This window comes from Drosophila miranda (assembly GCF_003369915.1).
Source record: "Drosophila miranda strain MSH22 chromosome Y unlocalized genomic scaffold, D.miranda_PacBio2.1 Contig_Y2_pilon, whole genome shotgun sequence".
NCBI lineage: Eukaryota > Metazoa > Arthropoda > Insecta > Diptera > Drosophilidae > Drosophila > Drosophila miranda.
In genome coordinates this window covers 8,421,812-8,444,257 of record NW_022881614.1, presented here as the reverse complement: position 1 = coordinate 8,444,257, position 22,446 = coordinate 8,421,812, and the positions used below count along the sequence as shown (strand labels likewise).

At 43.9% G+C, this 22,446-nt stretch overlaps 1 protein-coding gene across 1 annotated transcript; it reads right to left on the bottom strand.

Moving 5' to 3' along the window:
• Positions 1–2,756: 2,756 nt before the first annotated feature.
• LOC117194067 lies at positions 2,757–4,165 on the bottom strand. The gene is made up of 3 exons (XM_033398711.1): positions 3,992–4,165; positions 3,680–3,938; positions 2,757–3,623 (listed from the first exon to the last, which is right to left on the bottom strand). The coding sequence occupies exons 1-3, from the start codon at positions 4,148–4,150 to the stop codon at positions 3,262–3,264; spliced, it is 780 nt and encodes a 259-aa protein (XP_033254602.1). The 5' UTR covers positions 4,151–4,165; the 3' UTR covers positions 2,757–3,261.
• Between the last annotated feature and the right edge of the window lie 18,281 nt (positions 4,166–22,446).

Genomic DNA, 22,446 nt, shown 5'->3' with positions numbered 1-22,446 from the left:
ACGGACGGACAGACGGACAGACAGACAGGGCTCTATCGACTCGGCTATTGATGATGATCAAGAATATATATACTTTATGGGGTCGGAAACGATTCCTTCTGGACGTTACACACATCCACTTTTACCACAAATCTAATATACCCCAATACTCATTCGAAGCAAACAAGAGCAAGACAAAAGGTGCTGATGACGATGAGAGGAATCCTAAGGCTACATCCTACTACACTCTTTACACCCAGTAAAAAAATGATGAATACATGAACAGAGAGGTTGAACTTTATTTTTATACCCGATACTCAAAATGAGTATTGGGGTATATAAGATTTGTGGTAAAAGTGGATGTGTGTAACGTCCAGAAGGAATCGTTTCCGACCCCATAAAGTATATATATTCTTGATCAGCATCAATAGCCGAGTCGATTGAGCCATGTCTGTCTGTCCGTCCGTCCGTCTGTCCGTCCCCTTCAGCGCCTAGTGCTCAAAGACTATAAGAGCTAGAGCAACGGTGTTTTGGATCCAGACTTCTGTGATATGTCACTGCTACAAAAATATTTCAAAACTTCGCCCCGCCCACTTCCGCCTCCACAAAAGACGAAAATCTGTGGCATCCACAATTTTAAAGATATGAGAAAACCAAAAACGTAGAATTGTAGAGAATGACCATATCTTTAAGACTGCGGAATCTGAATTGGATCGTATTATTATTATAGCCAGCATCAAGAAAACAATTTCATTTTTTCTCTAACACACACGTAGCATAGGCGGCTTTGCTTAGAGTAAAACATTAGCGCCTAGATCTCAGAGACTACAAAAGCTAGAGCAACCAAATTTGGTATCCACACTCCTAATATATCGGACCGAGACGAGTTTGTTTCAAAATTTCGCCACACCCCCTTCCGCCCACGCAAAGGACGAAAATCTGGGGATATTCAAAAATCTCAGAGACTATTAAGGCTAGAGTAACCAAATTTGGTATCCGCACTCCTGTTAGATCTTACTATAAAACATGTATCTCAAAATTTCGCCCCACCCCTTTCCGCCCACACAAAGAACGAAAATCTGTTGCATCCACAATATTGCACATTCGAGAAAACTAAAAACGCAGAATCATAGATAATGACCATATCTATCAGATTGCTGAATCTGGATCAGATCAGATCATTTTTATAGCCAATAGGAACAAATCAATTTGCAGTGGCTACGCAGCGCTCGACGTCACGCTCAGACTGATTTTCTGTCTCTCTCGCACGCACTCTTTGTCGTGTCGTTTAATATTAGCGGCGTCTGCCGGAGGAGAGCCATACTGACTTAGTATCGGGTATAACCGTAGAGTTGCGGTGTCCGAGCGTGACGTCGAGCGCTGCGTAGCCACTGCAAATTGATTTGTTCCCATTGGCTATAACAATGATCTGATCTGATCCAGATTCAGCAATCTGATAGATATGGTCATTATCTATGATTCTGCGTTTTTAGTTTTCTCGAATGTGCAATATTGTGGATGCAACAGATTTTCGTCCTTTGTGGGGCGGAAGGGGGTGAGGCGAAATTCTGAGATAAACGTTTTGTAGTGAGATCTAACAGAAGCGCGGATACCAAATTTGGTTACTCTAGCCTTAATAGTCTCTGAGATTTGTGGATGCCCCAGATTTTCGTCCTTTGCGGGGGCGGAAGGGGGTGTGGCGAAATTTGGACACGAAACGGTCAAGGTCCGATATCACAGGAGTGTGGATACCAAATTTGGTTGCTCTGGCTCTTATAGGTTCTGAGATCCTTGAACTCATATTTTGCAATTGGCAAAACCGACCATGAAACCTGTGTGTTAGAGAGAGACAGAGCGAGAAAGAATGAAATTGGTTTCTTGATTCTGGCTATAATAATTATACGATCTGGCTAAGATTTTACACTCTAGAGTATATAGTCATCCTCTACGATTCTGCGTTTTTGGTTTTATCGTATCTTTAAAAATGTAGATGCCACAGATTTTCGTCCTTTGTGGGGGCGGAAGTGGGCGGGGCGAAGTTTTGAAATATCTTTGTAGCAGTGACATATCACAGAAGTCTGGATACAAAACATCGTTGCTCTAGCTCTTATAGTCTTTGAGCACTAGGCGCTGAAGGGGACGGACGGACGGACGGACGGACGGACAGACAGACAGGGCTCAATCGACTCGGCTATTGATGCTGATCAAGAATATATATACTTTATGGGGTCGGAAACGATTCGTTCTGGACGTTACACACATCCACTTTTACCACAAATCTAATATACCCCAATACTCATTTTGAGTATCGGGTATAAAAATGAAATCCGCGCCAGCTGGCTTGCTCAGAAATATACCGAAATACAGTTCACAGTTTCAAAAAATACCAATAATATACCAAACTCCATCATACTCCTCGTTTTCTATATTCGGTTCAATATTACTAGCTAGCTGGGACCCCCTTCCTTGGAAAAATAATTGTATCCGATTGATGAATCTACTCTCAACAAGATTGGTTAATTCTAAGGACACCTTTTATTTTATTGCTTATAAAATTAAAATTTGTACATTGCTGCATTGGACAAGAGGGTGACTCCAAAGCGCGTCTTGAAAAATACTGGAAAATTCTACAAAAAGCATACAAATTTGCAAGGTGTGTGAGCTAGACATGGTGCTTAAAATAAATTATAGAATTAAATATATTTAAAAATAGTAAAATCGTGACATATAGAGGCTCATATTTATGTTAATGCGCTTAAATTATATATGTGCAACTATATATATATGAACTTTATTTCATTTTGCAAGCCTAACTAGCAATACTATAAAAGCAGCTTATTTAAGAATTGTATAGTTCATAGTCATTAATGCATAATTTTCCCATTCATATGCTCATCAATAATTGTATTCGTGAGCCTCTGACCCGGAAACCGTTGAACGAAAGACCCAGAAACGATATTGGGATTAAAAAACAGTACACTACACAATTTTGACAAGAAAATTCAATTCAAAAGGTTCCCGCCAAAACCAACTGCGTGTCTGTTGAGTATCAAAATATTTGCCAAAGCAGACAAATTGTTTATTTTATCGTTTGGCCAATCGACGTTTCACATCTCTCAAAAATGCCCATGGTTCCCCATTATGCGCCTAGTTTACATTAATTATAATAATCTTAAATGTTTGAAAAAGTGGACAGATCTTTCTTTCCTGGTCAAACATTAGGTCTTGAGGGACACTTTCAATATTTTCTTTAGCAAACCATAATTAAAATAGTGGAACTAGTTAGTCGGTTGTTTCGATTTTGAGAACAAATTTATCCATTATAGCATTAAGACGCTTGCGCTCCTTGAGCTGTTGCTGCATTAGGTCTGAGATCTGTGTGCCTAGAGCCAAAAGCGCGTCCGTATTGGCTTCTGTGCGCTGGGCGTTCAAGCGAGTTTGTCTATTCATGTCCCGCAGCTCCTTTGCAATGTCCATTAGCATCGGCACCGTGCTCTCGTGTTTAATTTCTAATTCATTTACATAATTTTGAACCAGCTTGCGCTTTTTGGCAGATGGAGTTTGCGAAGTGCTAGTGCGCTCCAATTTCACGCCCATATGTCTGTCATTGATCCGGCTGGAGCAGTCATCTTCTTCCTCATCATCTTTACATAAAAAAAAATAGTATACATTTTTTGCGGCTTGGATTTTTTTGTCTTACCGTCATCTGTGGCTGTGACCTCGTCGTGGTCGGTCTTGATGTCCTGCAGTTGCAAACGGTTGGAAATTTCAGGACGTGCCTTTGGACGAGATTCGACTACTCTGTCGGGCTTATCATACAAGTCACAGATCACGGCCACTGCATCCTCTAGAGCAGGGAGTGTATCCTGATACAGCGAGCCTTTGCCGCAGGCATTTGAATCTTCCAGCCTGTTATTGTTAATCTTTTTACGAATGCAGCTTTTCCAGTCTTTCCATACCTATCAAGAGCCAAGGGAAATGACGGAACATAGCGCAATTGCTCGGCACTTACTCTTTTCCACTCACAAACTTCTTTGACAGGCGGACCCACGCTATTTAACTCCTTTGAAAGCCGCTTCCAGGCGGCTTCCGCTGCCAGCTTATCACCCTTGAGGTAGTTTTTGGCTATCATTGGGTGTCTCTCCATAAATGGAGAGACCAAAAACCACATGTTCCGTGGTTTTTTGTTTGTTTTGGTCAGTTTGGCCTTTGGATTCGTTGTCACAAATCTGTGTTTATTAGTTTATTATCTATTAGCAGCAGTTGGACCCACTTTTACGCCCACTATCTCCACCACGCCAAACAGCACAGCCTGCAGCGCCACGGGGAGAGGACAATCCGGCGTTCACTTCAGCAGTAGCAGGGACTTGAATCTCTCCAGATTTACATAAATCGGATCTATTAATTTATTTATTTACGAAATATTTATTTACCTTATCAGTGTTACCGTGAACTTATCGATCAAATATACGGTCGGACTCTTAGAAATATACCAAAATACACCGTCTCATTTTAAAAATATACCGTAAATATACTGACGAATTCAAGTTCTATTTTATATATTCCTCGTTTTTGATATTCCGTCGAATATTACCAGCTATATAGAACATTTAGCCGTGCCCACATAATTTTAGCTCATTGATGAATACATTTTCTACACAATTGGTTAGTTTTTAGTCCTTGCTTTTATTGTATTTTGACTAAAACAAGGTTTAAACAAAATAGTTCAACAAAAAAAACAGTCGCAATGTTGCTAGTATTTGAAGACATGATACGTGTATAGGCCTTTGTGCACCCTATTTCGTTAATTTTATATGTAGATCAACCGCAATTTATTAAGACCTTTTCTCAAATTGATATGTTTTTGACTTATTCATGTGTATTATTAGTATCTTGTATATATTTATCTCGATCCTGATACCTACTGAGCCTTGGAAGACAAACATATTCACAAATCTATAACATCCAATTTCCCCCAGGTTATGTGTGCATGGAATTAGCAACATGTTTGTGTATGGAATGAGACTCATTATTGCAAAAGCGAAACTGCGGCGAATCGGGTGTTGCCTATATTTCAAGCTATATAGATTCCCACTTGGCTTTATCCCATAGATAAATACATTTTTTACAAGATTGCTTCTTTTAATTACCTTAATGTATTTTATTTTGACTAAAATACAGTTTTCAAGGAAATGGTAACGCAACATTGTGTATGGAATAGGACTCATTGTTGCTAAAGCGAACTGTGGCGAACTCAAAATCGATTCAAAAAACGACCAGTTCTTTGTTCCGTTGAATAATACTATCTATACAGAACATTTAGCCATGCCCACTCAATTTTGTACGATTGATGAATCTGGGGCATCCACAAATATCAGAGAATATTAACGCTAGAGTAACCAAATTTAGTATCCGCACTTCTGTTAGATCTCACTATAAAACGTATATCTCAGAATTTCGCCCCACCCCCTTCCGCCCACACAAAGGACGAAAATCTGTTTCATCCACAATATTACAGATTCGAGAAAACTAAAAACGCAGAATCATAGATAATGACCATATCTATCAGATTGCTGAATCTGGTTTAGATCAGATAATTTTTATAGCCAAAAGGAACAAATCAATTTGCACTGGCTACGCAGCGCCCGACGTCACGCTCAGACTGATTTTCTGTCTCTCTCGCACGCACTCTTTGTCGTGTCGTTTAATTAGCGGCGTCTGCCGGAGGAGAGCCATACTGAGTTAGTATCGGGTATAACTGTAGAGTTGCGGTGTCCGCTGCAACTCACAACGTTCCCCCTCGTTATACCCGATACTCAAAATGAGTATTGGGGTATATTAGATTTGTGGTAAAAGTGGATGTGTGTAACGTCCAGAAGGAATCGTTTCCGACCCCATAAAGTATATATATTCTTGATCAGCATCAATAGCCGAGTCGATTGAGCCCTGTCTGTCTGTCCGTCCGTCCGTCTGTCCGTCTGTCCGTCCCCTTCAGCGCCTAGTGCTCAAAGACTATAAGAGCTAGAGCAACGTTGTTTTGGATCCAGACTTCTGTGATATGTCACTGCAACAAGAATATTTCAAAACATTGCCCCGCCCACTTCCGCCTCCACAAAGGGCGAAAATCTGTGGCATCCACAATTTCGACGATACGAGAAAACTAAAAACGCAGAATCGTAGAAGATGACTATATCTTCTGGTGAGCAAAATCTAAACCAGATCGTTTAATTATTATAGCCAGAATCAAGAAAACAATTTCATTCTTTCTCGCTCTGTCTCTCTCTAACACACAGGTTTCATGGTCGGTTTTGTCAATTGCAAAATATGAGTTCAAGGATCTCAGAACCTATAAGAGGCAGAGCAACCAAATTTGGTATCCACACTCCTGTGATATCGGACCTTGACCGTTTCGTGTCCAAATTTCGCCACACCGCCTTCCGACCCCGCAAAGGACGAAAATCTGGGGCATCCACAAATAACAGAGAATATTAACGCTAGAGTAACCAAATTTAGTATCCGCACTTCTGTTAGATCTCACTATAAAACGTATATCTCAGAATTTCGCCCCACCCCCTTCCGCCCACACAAAGGACGAAAATCTGTTTCATCCACAATATTACAGATTCGAGAAAACTAAAAACGCAGAATCATAGATAATGACCATATCTATCAGATTGCTGAATCTGGATCAGATCAGATCATTTTTATAGCCAAAAGGAACAAATCAATTTGCACTGGCTACGCAGCGCCCGACGTCACGCTCAGATTGATTTTCTGTCTCTCTCGCACGCACTCTTTGTCGTGTCGTTTAATTAGCGGCGTCTGCCGGAGGAGAGCCATACTGACTTAGTATCGGGTATAACTGTAGAGTTGCGGTGTCCGCAGCAACTCACAACGTTCCCCCTCGTTATACCCGATACTCAAAATGAGTATTGGGGTATATTAGATTTGTGGTAAAAGTGGAGGTGTGTAACGTCCAGAAGGAATCGTTTCCGACCCCATAAAGTATATATATTCTTGATCAGCATCAATAGCCGAGTCGATTGAGCACTGTCTGTCTGTCCGTCCGTCCGTCTGTCCGTCTGTCCGTCCCCTTCAGCGCCTAGTGCTCAAAGACTATAAGAGCTAGAGCAACGTTGTTTTGGATCCAGACTTCTGTGATATGTCACTGCTACAAAAATATTTCAAAACTTCGCCCCGCCCACTTCCGACCCCACAAAGGACGAAAATCTGTGGCATCCACATTTTTAAAGATACGATAAAACCAAAAACGCAGAATCGTAGAGGATGACTATATGTTTTAAAATGGAAGATCTCAACCAGATCGTATAATTATTATAGCCAGAATCAAGAAAACAATTTCATTCTTTCTCGCTCTGTTTCTCTCTCACACACAGGTTTCATGGTCGGTTTTGCCAATTGCAAAATATGAGTTCAAGGATCTCAGAACCTATAAGAGCCAGAGCAACCAAATTTGGTATCCACACTCCTGTGATATCGGACCTTGACCGTTTTGTGTCCAAATTTCGGCACACGCCCTTCCGGCCCCGCAAAAGACGAAAATCTGGGGCATCCACAAATCTCAGAGACTATTAAGGCTAGAGTAACCAAATTTGGTGTCCGCACTTCTGTTAGATCTCACTATAAAACGTATATCTCAGAATTTCGCCCCACCCCCTTCCGCCACCACAAAGAACGAAAATCTGTTGCATCCACAATATTGCAGATTCGAGAAAACTAAAAACGCAGAATCATAGATAACGACCATATCTATAAGATTGCTGAATCTGGTTTAGATCAGATAATTTTTATAGCCAAAAGGAACAAATCAATTTGCACTGGGTACGCAGCGCCCGACGTCACGCTCAGACTGATTTTCTGTCTCTCTCGCACGCACTCTTTGTCGTGTCGTTTAATTAGCGGCGTCTGCCGGAGGAGAGCCATACTGACTTAGTATCGGGTATAACTGTAGAGTTGCGGTGTCCGCAGCAACTCACAACGTTCCCCCTCGTTATACCCGATACTCAAAATGAGTATTGGGGTATATTAGATTTGTGGTAAAAGTGGATGTGTGTAGCGTCCAGAAGGAATCGTTTCCGACCCCATAAAGTATATATATTCTTGATCAGCATCAATAGCCGAGTCGATTGAGCCCTGTCTGTCTGTCCGTCCGTCCGTCTGTCCGTCTGTCCGTCCCCTTCAGCGCCTAGTGCTCAAAGACTATAAGGGCTAGAGCAACGTTGTTTTGGATCCAGACTTCTGTGATATGTCACTGCAACAAGAATATTTCAAAACATTGCCCCGCCCACTTCCGCCCCCACAAAGGGCGAAAATCTGTGGCATCCACAATTTCGACGATACGAGAAAACTAAAAACGCAGAATCGTAGAAGATGACTATATCTTCTGGAGAGCAAAATCTAAACCAGATCGTTTAATTATTATAGCCAGAATCAAGAAAACAATTTCATTCTTTCTCGCTCTGTCTCTCTCTAACACACAGGTTTCATGGTCGGTTTTGCCAATTGCAAAATATGAGTTCAAGGATCTCAGAACCTATAAGAGCCAGAGCAACCAAATTTGGTATCCACACTCCTGTGATATCGGACCTTGACCGTTTCGTGTCCAAATTTCGCCACACCCCCTTCCGACCCCGCAAAGGACGAAAATCTGGGGCACCCACAAATATCAGAGAATATTAACGCTAGAGTAACCAAATTTAGTATCCGCACTTCTGTTAGATCTCACTATAAAACGTATATCTCAGAATTTCGCCCCACCCCCTTCCGCCCACACAAAGGACGAAAATCTGTTTCATTCACAATATTACAGATTCGAGAAAACTAAAAACGCAGAATCATAGATAATGACCATATCTATCAGATTGCTGAATCTGGATCAGATCAGATCATTTTTATAGCCAAAAGGAACAAATCAATTTGCACTGGCTACGCAGCGCCCGACGTCACGCTCAGATTGATTTTCTGTCTCTCTCGCACGCACTCTTTGTCGTGTCGTTTAATTAGCGGCGTCTGCCGGAGGAGAGCCATACTGACTTAGTATCGGGTATAACTGTAGAGTTGCGGTGTCCGCAGCAACTCACAACGTTCCCCCTCGTTATACCCGATACTCAAAATGAGTATTGGGGTATATTAGATTTGTGGTAAAAGTGGATGTGTGTAACGTCCAGAAGGAATCGTTTCCGACCCCATAAAGTATATATATTCTTGATCAGCATCAATAGCCGAGTCGATTGAGCCCTGTCTGTCTGTCCGTCCGTCCGTCTGTCCCTCTGTCCGTCCCCTTCAGCGCCTAGTGCTCAAAGACTATAAGAGCTAGAGCAACGTTGTTTTGGATCCAGACTTCTGTGATATGTCACTGCTACAAAAATATTTCAAAACTTCGCCCCGCCCACTTCCGCCCCCACAAAGGACGAAAATCTGTGGCATCCACATTTTTAAAGATACGATAAAACCAAAAATGCAGAATCGTAGAGGATGACTATATGTTTTAGAGTGTATAATCTGAACCAGATCGTATAATTATTATAGCCAGAATCAAGAAAACAATTTCATTCTTTCTCGCTCTGTTTCTCTCTAACACACAGGTTTCATGGTCGGTTTTGCCAATTGCAAAATATGAGTTCAAGGATCTCAGAACCTATAAGAGCCAGAGCAACCAAATTTGGTATCCACACTCCTGTGATATCGGACCTTGACCGTTTCGTGTCCAAATTTCGCCACACCCCCTTCCGACCCCGCAAAAGACGAAAATCTGAGAGCAAAGTCTAAACCAGATCGTATAATTATTATAGCCAGAATCAAGAAAACAATTTCATTCTTTCTCGCTCTGTTTCTCTCTAACACACAGGTTTCATGGTCGGTTTTGCCAATTGCAAAACATGAGTTCAAGGATCTCAGAACCTATAAGAGCCAGAGCAACCAAATTTGGTATCCACACTCCTGTGATATCGGACCTTGACCGTTTCGTGTCCAAATTTCGCCACACCCCCTTCCGACCCCACAAAAGACGAAAATCTGAGAGCAAAGTCTAAACCAGATCGTTTAATTATTATAGCCAGAATCAAGAAAACAATTTAATTCTTTCTCGCTCTGTCTCTCTCTAACACACAGGTTTCATGGTCGGTTTTGCCAATTGCAAAATATGAGTTCTAGGATCTCAGAACCCATAAGAGCTAGAGCAACCAAATTTGGTATCCACACTCCTGTGATATCGGACCTTGACCGTTTTGTGTCAAAATTTCGCCACACCCCCTTCCGACCCTGCAAAAGACGAAAATCTGGGGCATCCACAAATCTCAGAGACTATTAAGGCTAGAGTAACCAAATTTAGTATCCGCACTTCTGTTAGATCTCACTATAAAACGTATATCTCAGAATTTCGCCCCACCCCCTTCCGCCCACACAAAGGACGAAAATCTGTTTCATCCACAATATTACAGATTCGAGAAAACTAAAAACGCAGAATCATAGATAATGACCATATCTATCAGATTGCTGAATCTGGATCAGATCAGATCATTTTTATAGCCAAAAGGAACAAATCAATTTGCACTGGCTACGCAGCGCCCGACGTCACGCTCAGATTGATTTCCTGTCTCTCTCGCACGCACTCTTTGTCGTGTCGTTTAATTAGCGGCGTCTGCCGGAGGAGAGCCATACTGACTTAGTATCGGGTATAACTGTAGAGTTGCGGTGTCCGCAGCAACTCACAACGTTCCCCTCGTTATACCCGATACTCAAAATGAGTATTGGGGTATATTAGATTTGTGGTAAAAGTGGATGGGTGTAACGTCCAGAAGGAATCGTTTCCGACCCCATAAAGTATATATATTCTTGATCAGCATCAATAGCCGAGTCGATTGAGCCCTGTCTGTCTGTCCGTCCGTCCGTCCGTCTGTCCCTCTGTCCGTCCCCTTCAGCGCCTAGTGCTCAAAGACTATAAGAGCTAGAGCAACGTTGTTTTGGATCCAGACTTCTGTGATATGTCACTGCTACAAAAATATTTTAAAACTTCGCCCCGCCCACTTCCGCCCCCACAAAGGACGAAAATCTGTGGCATCCACATTTTTAAAGATACGATAAAACCAAAAACGCAGAATCGTAGAGGATGACTATATGTTTTAGAGTGTAAAATCTGAACCAGATCGTATAATTATTATAGCCAGAATCAAGACAACAATTTCATTCTTTCTCGCTCTGTCTCTCTCTAACACACAGGTTTCATGGTCGGTTTTGCCAATTGAAAAATTTGAGTTCAAGGATCTCAGAACCTATAAGAGCCAGAGCAACCAAATTTGGTATCCACACTCCTGTGATATCGGACCTTGACCGTTTTGTGTCCAAATTTCGCCACACCCCCTTCCGACCCTGCAAAAGACGAAAATCTGGGGCATCCACAAATCTCAGAGACTATTAAGGCTAGAGTAACCAAATTTGGTATCCGCACTTCTGTTAGATCTCACTATAAAACTTCTATCTCAGAATTTCGCCCCACCCCCTTCCGCCCACACAAAGGACGAAAATCTGTTTCATCCACAATATTGCAGATTCGAGAAAACTAAAAACGCAGAATCATAGATACCGACCATATCTATCAGATTGCTGAATCTGGATCAGATCAGAGCATTTTTATAGCCAAAAGGAACAAATCAGTTTGCACTGGCTACGCAGCGCCCGACGTCACGCTCAGATTGATTTTCTGTCTCTCTCGCACGCACTCTTTGTCGTGTCGTTTAATTAGCGGCGTCTGCCGGAGGAGAGCCATACTGACTTAGTATCGGGTATAACTGTAGAGTTGCGGTGTCCGCAGCAACTCACAACGTTCCCCCTCGTTATACCCGATACTCAAAATGAGTATTGTGGTATATTAGATTTGTGGTAAAAGTGGATGTGTGTAACGTCCAGAAGGAATCGTTTCCGACCCCATAAAGTATATATATTCTTGATCAGCATCAATAGCCGAGTCGATTGAGCCCTGTCTGTCTGTCCGTCCGTCCGTCTGTCCGTCTGTCCGTCCCCTTCAGCGCCTAGTGCTCAAAGACTATAAGAGCTAGAGCAACGTTGTTTTGGATCCAGACTTCTGTGATATGTCGGGTATATGTGACGGGTATAACTGTAGAGTTGCAGTGTCCGCTGCAACTCACAACGTTCCCCCTCGTTATACCCGATACTCAAAATGAGTATTGGGGTATATTAGATTTGTGGTAAAAGTGGATGTGTGTAACGTCCAGAAGGAATCGTTTCCGACACCATAAAGTATATATATTCTTGATCAGCATCAATAGCCGAGTCGATTGAGCCATGTCTGTCTGTCCGTCTGTCCGTCTGTCCGTCCGTCCGTCTGTCCGTCTGTCCGTCCCCTTCAGCGCCTAGTGCTTAAAGACTATAAGAGCTAGAGCAACGATGTTTTGGATCCAGGCTTCTGTGATATGTCACTGCTACAAAAATATTTCAAAACATTGCCCCGCCCACTTCCGCCCCACAAAGGGCGAAAATCTGTGGCATCCACATTTTTAAAGACACGATAAAACCAAAAACGCAGAATCGTAGAAGATGACTATATCTTCTGGAGAGCAAAATCTAAACCAGATCGTTTAATTATTATAGCCAGAATCAAGAAAACAATTTCATTCTTTCTCGCTCTGTCTCTCTCTAACACACAGGTTTCATGGTCGGTTTTGTCAATTGCAAAATATGAGTTCAAGGATCTCAGAACCTATAAGAGGCAGAGCAACCAAATTTGGTATCCACACTCCTGTGATATCGGACCTTGACCGTTTCGTGTCCAAATTTCGCCACACCCCCTTCCGACCCCGCAAAGGACGAAAATCTGGGGCATCCACAAATAACAGAGAATATTAACGCTAGAGTAACCAAATTTAGTATCCGCACTTCTGTTAGATCTCACTATAAAACGTATATCTCAGAATTTCGCCCCACCCCCTTCCGCCACCACAAAGGACGAAAATCTGTTGCATCCACAATATTGCAGATTCGAGAAAACTAAAAACGCAGAATCATAGATACCGACCATATCTATCAGATTGCTGAATCTGGATCAGATCAGATAATTTGTATAGCCAAAAGGAACAAATCAATTTGCACTGGCTACGCAGCGCCCGACGTCACGCTCAGACTGATTTTCTGTCTCTCTCGCACGCACTCTGTGTCGTGTCGTTCAATATGAGCGGCGTCTGCCGGAGGAGAGCCATACTGAGTTAGTATCGGGTATAACTGTAGAGTTGCGGTGTCCGCTGCAACTCACAACGTTCCCCCTCGTTATACCCGATACTCAAAATGAGTATTGGGGTATATTAGATTTGTGCTAAAAGTCGCTGTGTGTAACGTCCAGAAGGAATCGTTTCCGACCCCATAAAGTATATATATTCTTGATCAGCATCAATAGCCGAGTCGATTGAGCCATGTCTGTCTGTCCGTCTGTCCGTCCGTCCGTCTGTCCGTCTGTCCGTCCCCTTCAGCGCCTAGTGCTTAAAGACTATAAGAGCTAGAGCTTGTTTTGGATCCAGGCTTCTGTAATATGTCACTGCAACAAGAATATTTCAAAACATTGCCCCGCCCACTTCCGCCCCCACAAAGGGCGAAAATCTGTGGCATCCACAATTTCGACGATACGAGAAAACTAAAAACGCAGAATCGTAGAAGATGACTGTATCTTCGAAAATGCAAAATCTGAACCAGATCGTATAATTATTATAGCCAGCATCAAGAAAACAATTTCATTTTTTCTCGCCCTGTCCCTCTCTAACACACACGTAGCATAGGCGGCTTTGCTTAGAGTAAAACATTAGCGCCTAGATCTCAGAGACTACAAAAGCTAGAGCAACCAAATTTGGTATCCACACTCCTAATATATCGGACCGAGACGAGTTTGTTTCAAAATTTCGCCCCACCCCCTTCCGCCCACACAAAGGACGAAAATCTGTTGCATCCACAATATTGCACATTCGAGAAAACTAAAAACGCAGAATCATAGATAATGACCATATCTATCAGATTGCTGAATCTGGATCAGATCAGATCATTTTTATAGCCAATAGGAACAAATCAATTTGCAGTGGCTACGCAGCTTCCGACGTCACGCTCAGACTGACGGCGTCTGCCGGAGGAGAGCCATACTGACTTAGTATCGGGTATAACCGTAGAGTTGCGGTGTCCGCAGCAACTCACAACGTTCCCCCTCGTTTTCTATTCTCTTTCTCCCGACTGTTATCTATGTTTCCTTTCCACCTCCTGGGCGAAAGGGAACAGCACAAATTCTTTTCCGTGCTTCTGCAGGTGAAAGGTACGCGAAAGCAAAGAAAAGGCCAAACGGCCAATCTCCGACGGTGCTAGATCGACACTTTCTCTCCGCCGATCTGCTCGCGACCAAGGGACGGGCCCTCCTTATCTGCCGCGTCGCGCTCGACTACTAAAGTGCCGACGCCAACGCCTCGGGAAGCTAGCCGCTTGGGGGACCGAGCGCTCCCCAAATGTCTTCTCCCTCTGCTTCCACGCTCGCTTCTCCGATGGCTGAGCGCTTTCCAGACAATCCCAAAGGTTTAAGCGCCACTTTGTTAGGCTTGCGGCTGCTGTTGTTTGCTGGCTGGCTTCCTTGGACGATCGAATCCGCACTGATTAACTCGATTTACTAAGCGCCAAGACTACAAATGGGACAACTCTTTATTCTCCTTTAGCCCTTCTCTTCTCTTCCCGCAGCACTTACCCCAATCGGACTCAGCGCTATACGGCTTCTGACGACTGAATAGCCCACTCGCCTTCAACCAAGAATCTCTCCCTAGAGTTTTTCTCTTCACTAAATTCTTGGTTTTTCCTTTTCGTCGGACCGATACGCAACCGACTCAATTGACTTTCACGAGGGAATAGCCGATAGGGACGCCAACGTTCTGGCGGCAAACCCGCTAACAGGTCCCTGGATGCATTTTCAACAGCGATAGCCCCACGTTTTGACCTGTTACCGTCTTTTTGGTTTTCCCTTGACCTGTCGTTCGCCTGCCACTCTGAGCACTAGATGGCGCCACAAAAGAAAATTAACATTTCTTGCTGCAAGCGCTACAAAAGCCCCCGAAAGATCAGGATTGGGGGTCACACTCCCAAGAATGATAACAGGACAGCTTGAAGCAGTTGGTTTACTGACGAATATCTTTCGCGTGAAACCGTCCTACGTAACGACCCTGCAAATCCTCTAACTCATAGTAGGCCTGCCCTATCTTCTTTTTGACCCTGGCCTTCAGAAAGGCCGCACCCAACTTCGCGCAGTACCCTGACTGAAAATTGCTCTGCCTGAAATTTCTTCGGAACACCTCCTGGCCGACATTGTAGGATATGTCTCTCGACCGTAAGTTATACTGCCGTTCATTCTTATCGTTCTGTTTTTTCATGACTTCTAGAGCCTTGCTTCGAACCAAGTCTAATGAATCCTCCCGCGAGAAAACTGCTGACCTGTCGTCCATCACCCGCAATGCTCTCAGAAGCTTGTATGTTGCCCCGGACGTGATGAAATGCTGTCCGAACACCATATAATAAGGAGTTGCATTCAGACTTGCATGCACCGCCGAACGCAATGCGCAGCAAATGCTGCTGAGGTGCTCGTCCCAGTCCTTCTGATCCTCGCGCACATAAGATCGGATTGCTGCAATCACCGAGCGATTTACACGTTCGGAAGCATTAGCTTGGGGTGCGTACAGGGCCGTGAGAGTGTGCGAAACTTTATATTCCCGGAGCAGCTTTTGGAATGCCTCAGACTTAAATTGTGTGCCATTGTCGGATACTATTGTCTCCGGAACCCCGAAAGCATGAAAAAGATCTTGCTGCATGTATTTGACTACCACGTCCGCGGTCAACTTCTTCACTGCCTTAAGAAACACATATTTAGAATAGTGATCGAGGACGATAAAGATGCCTATATGTCCACTTCTTGAACGGGGATATGGCCCCAGGAAATCTACATATAATTTCTGGAAGAAACGTTGTGACTCGGGCGCAATTCCAATCTTCGGTCTCTGGATTGTATTGGGGGCCTTGGTAGTCTTGCAGACATCACAAGCCTGGATATACTTCTTCACATCGGCAACCAAACCAGGCCAGTAATAATACCGCCATATCCTTTCTAGGGTTTTGTGAATGCCTCCATGGGAAGCCAGTGGATTGTCGTGCGCGTTACGCAAAACGTAACCACTAACCCTTGAGGAATCCAGAGTTTCCAAATGAACACATCATGTAGCACCTCTCCTGTTGCGTGATCTGACCTACGATAAAACAAGTTATCTACAATTTTGAGATCTGGCAACTTATCAATATTGGCCCTAACCCTTTCTACGATCTCCACGTAATCTTCTGCCTTGAATTCTGGCGTCGCCACTTCCTCCTCATTTACGCGAGAAAGAGCATTCGGAACCACATTAAGCCTGCCGCTACGATGCTCGATTTTAAACGAGAAACTCTGCAGCTTTAATGCCCATCGGGCTAGACGTGAGTGTAAGTCAGTTTGTGACATGAGCCACTTTAAAGAGGCGTGATCAGTGATTACAGTAAATTCATGCCCCTCGATGTAAGCTCTGAACCTATTTATGCAAACTATTGCGGCCAGACATTCTTGTTCGGTGACCGAATAATTCTTTTGGGCTTTGTTGAGTTTTTTCGATACAAACGCAATCGGATATTCGTCCCCTCCGGCGTCTTCTGCACCAGCACTCCCCCAACGCTAAAATCAGGACTACGCAAAACTGGCGCTGAGCAAAGCATCTCCTTCAACTTTTCAAAAGTCTCCTGAACCTCTGGAGTCATTGCAAATTTCTGTCTGGGTTTGAGCAAGTCCGTGAGAGGCGCGGCTACCGATGCGAAGTTGCTTATAAACTTCCTGTACCAGCCTACCATACCTAGGAAGCGACGCAGAGACTTTAGGGATTTTGGCAAAGGAAAATCGGACATGGCCGAAATCTAATCCGGATCTGTACGAATCACCCCTTCGCCTACTATATGCCCCAAATACCGCACTGACTTCACGCAAAACTTGCTTTTCTCCACATTCAGCGTTAACCCTGCCGCTTTTATGTAACTTGCCACTTCACTCAACACCCTCCGATGTGACTCAAAACTGTCCGACACAATCAAAAGGTCGTCCAGGTACACAAAAACTTCATTTCTTAAACTGGCCGGAATTACCTTGTCCATCAGCCTTGTCATGGTCTGCGAAGCATTAGTGAGACCAAAAGGCATTACCTTATACTGGTAGAGAGGTTTCCCCGGAACCGTGAACGCTGTTTTATCGCGTGAGCTCGTCTCTAAGGGAACTTGCCAATAGGCATCCTTAAGATCCAGGCTCGAAATAAACAACGCCTTAGGAAGACGTCCTAGAATCCCATCAATTTGTGGTAACGGATACGCGTCTTTTTTGGTCACCGCGTTAACTTTCCTACTATCTAAACATAGCCTCACCTTTCCTGGCTTCTGCACCAATACTACCGGTGATGACCACGCACTATCGGATTCCTCTATCACCCCTAAGCTGAGCATCCGATCTATCTCCGCATATAACAATTTCTCTACCGCAGGAGATACAGGGAAGTGTCTCTGCTTCACGGCTTTTGCATCACCTACATCAATTGAATGCGAAAGCAGAGCCGTCTTTCCTAGACCGGAAACGGAAAACGAAGGAAATAAATTGATGGTCGCTTGCAACTGGTCCATTTCCCCTCGGCTGAGGTTCTGCGGTTCATGAACTATCTCTGCCAGCGACATGCTGGGTGGTAATAAATCGAAACTTGACCAAAAATCGATCCCTAAATACAAGTCCTGGCTGAGCGATGGAATAATGTGCAGCTCAAGGTCCCTCACTGCACCCTTATACTGCACCGGTGTCCGCAGTCGTCCCACTACCTCTTGCCTCCGTCCATCCGCAGTGGAAGCATTTACAACTCCTCTCTTAAAAGGAATTCGGCTTTGGATTACGCGTTCTGCTAACTTTCCGCCTATAACACTCATAGCTGCTCCGGTGTCCAATAGACCAAGGACCGTTTGATCCAACAGGCGAACTTCCGCATATGGACGCTTGTCCTTCTGCTTGTAACGAATGCAATTTATCGCTTTCGCCGCCTGCCGGAACGCTCTCATCCTTCTTGCACTCCTTGTGAGGGACTTATTACTGGGTTGGTCGTTGGTGAAAAGCGAATGGGATCTGGCATGGACTAGTTGTGGCCAGACTAACGCTTGGTGTATGTCGGATTCTGATTTCTCAGACGGAAGCTGGGCGGTAGTTTTAAGTATCCCTACTGGGATTTCGCCTCTGCACTCGACTGCTTGCGCTGAACACTGACCGGCTGGCGAGGCTGGGTGTTCACTTTGCCGTTTTTTTGGCATTTGCTACACGACGGCTTATATTTATTAGGTGCTCCGCACCCAAAGCAAAAAATGTTCCTTTTGCTATCGCAATCGTGGTAGCGATGCCCCTCCTTTCGGCAGTTCCAGCAAATCAGTGCCATGGCTGCCACCTCGTCCTCTTCTTCTACATCCGAGAATTCGGAGGCCTCCTCTAATTGGGCTTCCTCTACCAATTCCGCAACCTGTTTCCGGAAAGGAATCAATTTCTGGTACCCATGACTCCGCCTAACTTCGTCGAGAAAACCCTCCCTTCTACGACAGACTTCTCTCAAACGTTCTACGGAGTCGATTTGGACATTCAGGAGCTCATGTCTAATTTCAGGTCGCAAATTGCGCCGTAAAGTTTCCACAATCGCTTTCTCTGACATGGGAGTTTCCAAATCATCCATCAGCGAAATTTTCTTTTTCTTTTTGCTTCCTGTCCCTTATCGCTTCTCTGATATCCACATCGGTTCGAGAATCCCTAAACTGCTTTCTTAGGGCTTGGCATAACCGGTCCCATCTCATCGATCTGGAAGTCTTGTGGTAACGCCAATAAAAATCTCTGGCCTTTCCCTCGAGAGTCTGATGCGTCAAAGCCTCTACCCTATAGAGAAAATTATCAATGCTCAATCCTTTTTGGGTCCCATTAAAACGTAATTTCCAACTATTGAGGATATGGGCGACTTTGTCCGGTCGCTGACTCAGATCTGAGACTGCACTGCTTGAAACTGTGCTGAATACTGACTATTCAGTCCCTGTCGGAATGTTTCCTCCACTTCTCTGTCCCTATTTTGTTGGACCGGATTATCCGCTTCCCACGTCTATTCCCTTGAGGAATGCTATTGCCAGTCTCTTGGAAATGTGCTGCTATGCTGGACTGAATGATTTGAGCCATTTTGTCCGTGAGCTGGGCTACCACCTCGTTTTGCATCGTGCTGATGGCCTGTGTAACCATGCTACTAACTCTTTCAGCGGTTATGGCTGCTGCATCGTTTTGCTTGGCCTGGGACCTGGTATTATGAGGAATACTTCTATCGACGCATAGCGTCTTGCATGTGGGACAGGTAGTATGGGTCTTGACATGTGACTCAATACAAGTTTTGTGAAGCTCGTGGCTGCACTTTGTTTTCAATGTAGGAGCCGAAGCCAAAGTTTTCCCACACAACTGGCATTTTGGCGCCGGAGCCGGTTCAGGCTCGTTATCGGGGTTCTCTATTGTAAAAAAAATAAATCAAACTTAATTCCTAACTGTCCTGACAAAAATATATCCCACAAAAACTACACGACAAAACCTAAACACTTACTTATCAAACGCAGACAAAACCAAAGTTAAAAATGTGTTAATAGTAAAACAAAATTAAGTATTCTAGTTAAAAGTCAGATAACTTATGCTAGCAAACCTAAGATAACCTAAAAATTCAAAAATAATAAGTAACTGTACGTGAACTCAAATTGCAAAGAGAACTGATTCCTCGTGTTATAATTCATAGCTTCCCACGTTGCCAACTTAGGGTCAATGGCCCAGCAAACGCCACAGCTGTTCTCAAGTCTCGCTTCCCTTGTACAGCGAGAGAGCAAGCAAATCAACAGCCCTACCAAATAACACACATGGAATGTAAACCACAAGAATAGAACGCAAAGAAAATGATACGATAAAAAAAAGTCATAAAAATTTTTGCCTTACGCATAGCTAATCCCCATGCGAAACGGACCCTATGCTAATTGACACCCCAATTCCTAAGCACAAAAGAAAATGTAAAGAATGTGTACGCCTTGCGCTTGTCGCTGTCTAATCAAAACCAACAACAACTGCATGCGCGAGCCGTGGCCAGCTGCTGCTTTGATTCGCGCCGCTGTCGTCCAAACATCTCGGCTCGGCACTCTACACTTGAAATGAGCATGCTGCTTCTGATTTCACTCGTGGCCAACGGAATTCTATAATCAAGATTAATCCGAGTATGTCCAACGCGCTAAAGCTTATCAGCAGCAATGGCTAAGCCTTCCGCACAGTCCTTCAGCCGTGGGCAGGGTTCCGTAAGTAGACGAGATTCCCTCTACAGTCCTATGCGCCCGAAAGACCATGTTTAAGACTGCGGCCTGAGAAAAAGTAGGGTATTATTAAGATCGATGCACTTTTCGAAACGCTCCTCAGACGTGGCCGGATGAAAAGTCAAAACTTCTGCTTCCGTTTTCCGAATCGTCTGACGAGCCCTCTACTTGGTGTTGAGAAAAGAAGATATTCTTGAGCAATGACCACTTCCAGAGAAACAATTTTGGTCAATGCCGTCTATGCTGAATCGGGAAGTTTTAAAAACAAAAAAAAAGGATGTCACAGTGTTGATGGTGTCACACCTGAATAGGTGTGGCCCCACGTTGGGCGCCAATTTTTATACCCGATACTCAAAATGAGTATTGGGGTATATTAGATTTGTGGTAAAAGTGGATGTGTGTAACGTCCAGAAGGAATCGTTTCCGACCCCATAAAGTATATATATTCTTGATCAGCATCAATAGCCGAGTCGATTGAGCCCTGTCTGTCTGTCCGTCTGTCCGGCCGTCCGTCCGTCCGTCCGTCCGTCCGTCCCCTTCAGCGCCTAGTGCTCAAAGACTATAAGAGCTAGAGCAACGATGTTTTGGATCCAGACTTCTGTGATATGTCACTGCTACAAAAATATTTCAAAACTTCGCCCCGCCCACTTCCGCCCCCACAAAGGACGAAAATCTGTGGCATCCACATTTTTAAAGATACGATAAAACCAAAAACGCAGAATTGGTGAAGATGACCATATCTTCTACAGTGCAAAATCTGAACCAGATCGTATAATGATTATAGCCAGAATCAAGAAAACAATTTCATTCTTTCTCGCTCTGTCTCTCTCTAATACACAGGTTTCATGGTCGGTTTTGTCAATTGCAAAATATGAGTTCAAGGATCTCAGAACCTATAAGAGCCAGAGCAACCAAATTTGGTATCCACACTCCTGTGATATCGGACCTTGACCGTTTCGTGTCCAAATTTCGCTACACCCCCTTCCGACCCTGCAAAAGACGAAAATCTTGGGCATCCACAAATATCAGAGACTATTTAGGCTAGAGTAACCAAATTTGGTATCCGCACTTCTGTTAGATCTCACTATAAAACGTCTATCTCAGAATTTCGCCCCACCCCCTTCCGCCACCACAAAGGACGAAAATCTGTTGCATCCACAATATTGCAGATTCGAGAAAACTAAAAACGCAGAATCATAGATAACGACCATATCTATCAGATTGCTGAATCTGGATCAGATCAGATCATTTTTATAGCCAAAAGGAACAAATCAATTTGCACTGGCACGTACTCTTTGTCGTGTCGTTCAATATTAGCGGCGTCTGCCGGAGGAGAGCCATACTGACTTAGTATCGGGTATAACTGTAGAGTTGCGGTGTCCGCTGCAACTCACAACGTTCCCCCTCGTTATACCCGATACTCAAAATGAGTATTGGGGTATATTAGATTTGTGGTAAAAGTGGATGTGTGTAACGTCCAGAAGGAATCGTTTCCGACACCATATAGTATATATATTCTTGATCAGCATCAATAGCCGAGTCGATTGAGCCATGTCTGTCTGTCCGTCTGTCCGTCTGTCCGTCCGTCCGTCTGTCCGTCTGTCCGTCCCCTTCAGCGCCTAGTGCTTAAAGACTATAAGAGCTAGAGCAACGATGTTTTGGATCCAGGCTTCTGTGATACGTCACTGCAACAAGAATATTTCAAAACATTGTCCCGCCCACTTCCGCCCCCACAAAGGGAGAAAATCTGTGGCATCCACAATTTCGACGAAACGAAAAAACTAAAAACGGAGAATCGTAGAAGATGACTATATCTTCTGGAGAGCAAAATCTGAACCAGATCGTATAATTATTATAGCCAGAATCAAGAAAACAATTTCATTCTTTCTCGCTCTGTCTCTCTCTAACACACAGGTTTCATGGTCGGTTTTGCCAATTGCAAAAAATTAGTTCAAGGATCTCAGAACCCATAAGAGCTAGAGCAAACAAATTTGGTATCCACACTCCTGTGATATCGGA

What these genes read in the sequence shown, in the direction of transcription:
- LOC117194067 (XM_033398711.1), bottom strand. Translation starts at nt 4,150, where the DNA reads ATGTGGTTTTTGGTCTCTCCATTTATGGAGAGACACCCAATGATAGCC. An exon ending in AAGTTTGTGAGTGGAAAAGA is followed by an intron (nt 3,939 to 3,991) that starts GTAAGTGCCGAG and finishes GGCTCTTGATAG; the next exon opens with GTATGGAAAGACTGGAAAAG. An exon ending in GGTCACAGCCACAGATGACG is followed by an intron (nt 3,624 to 3,679) that starts GTAAGACAAAAA and finishes TTTTATGTAAAG; the next exon opens with ATGATGAGGAAGAAGATGAC.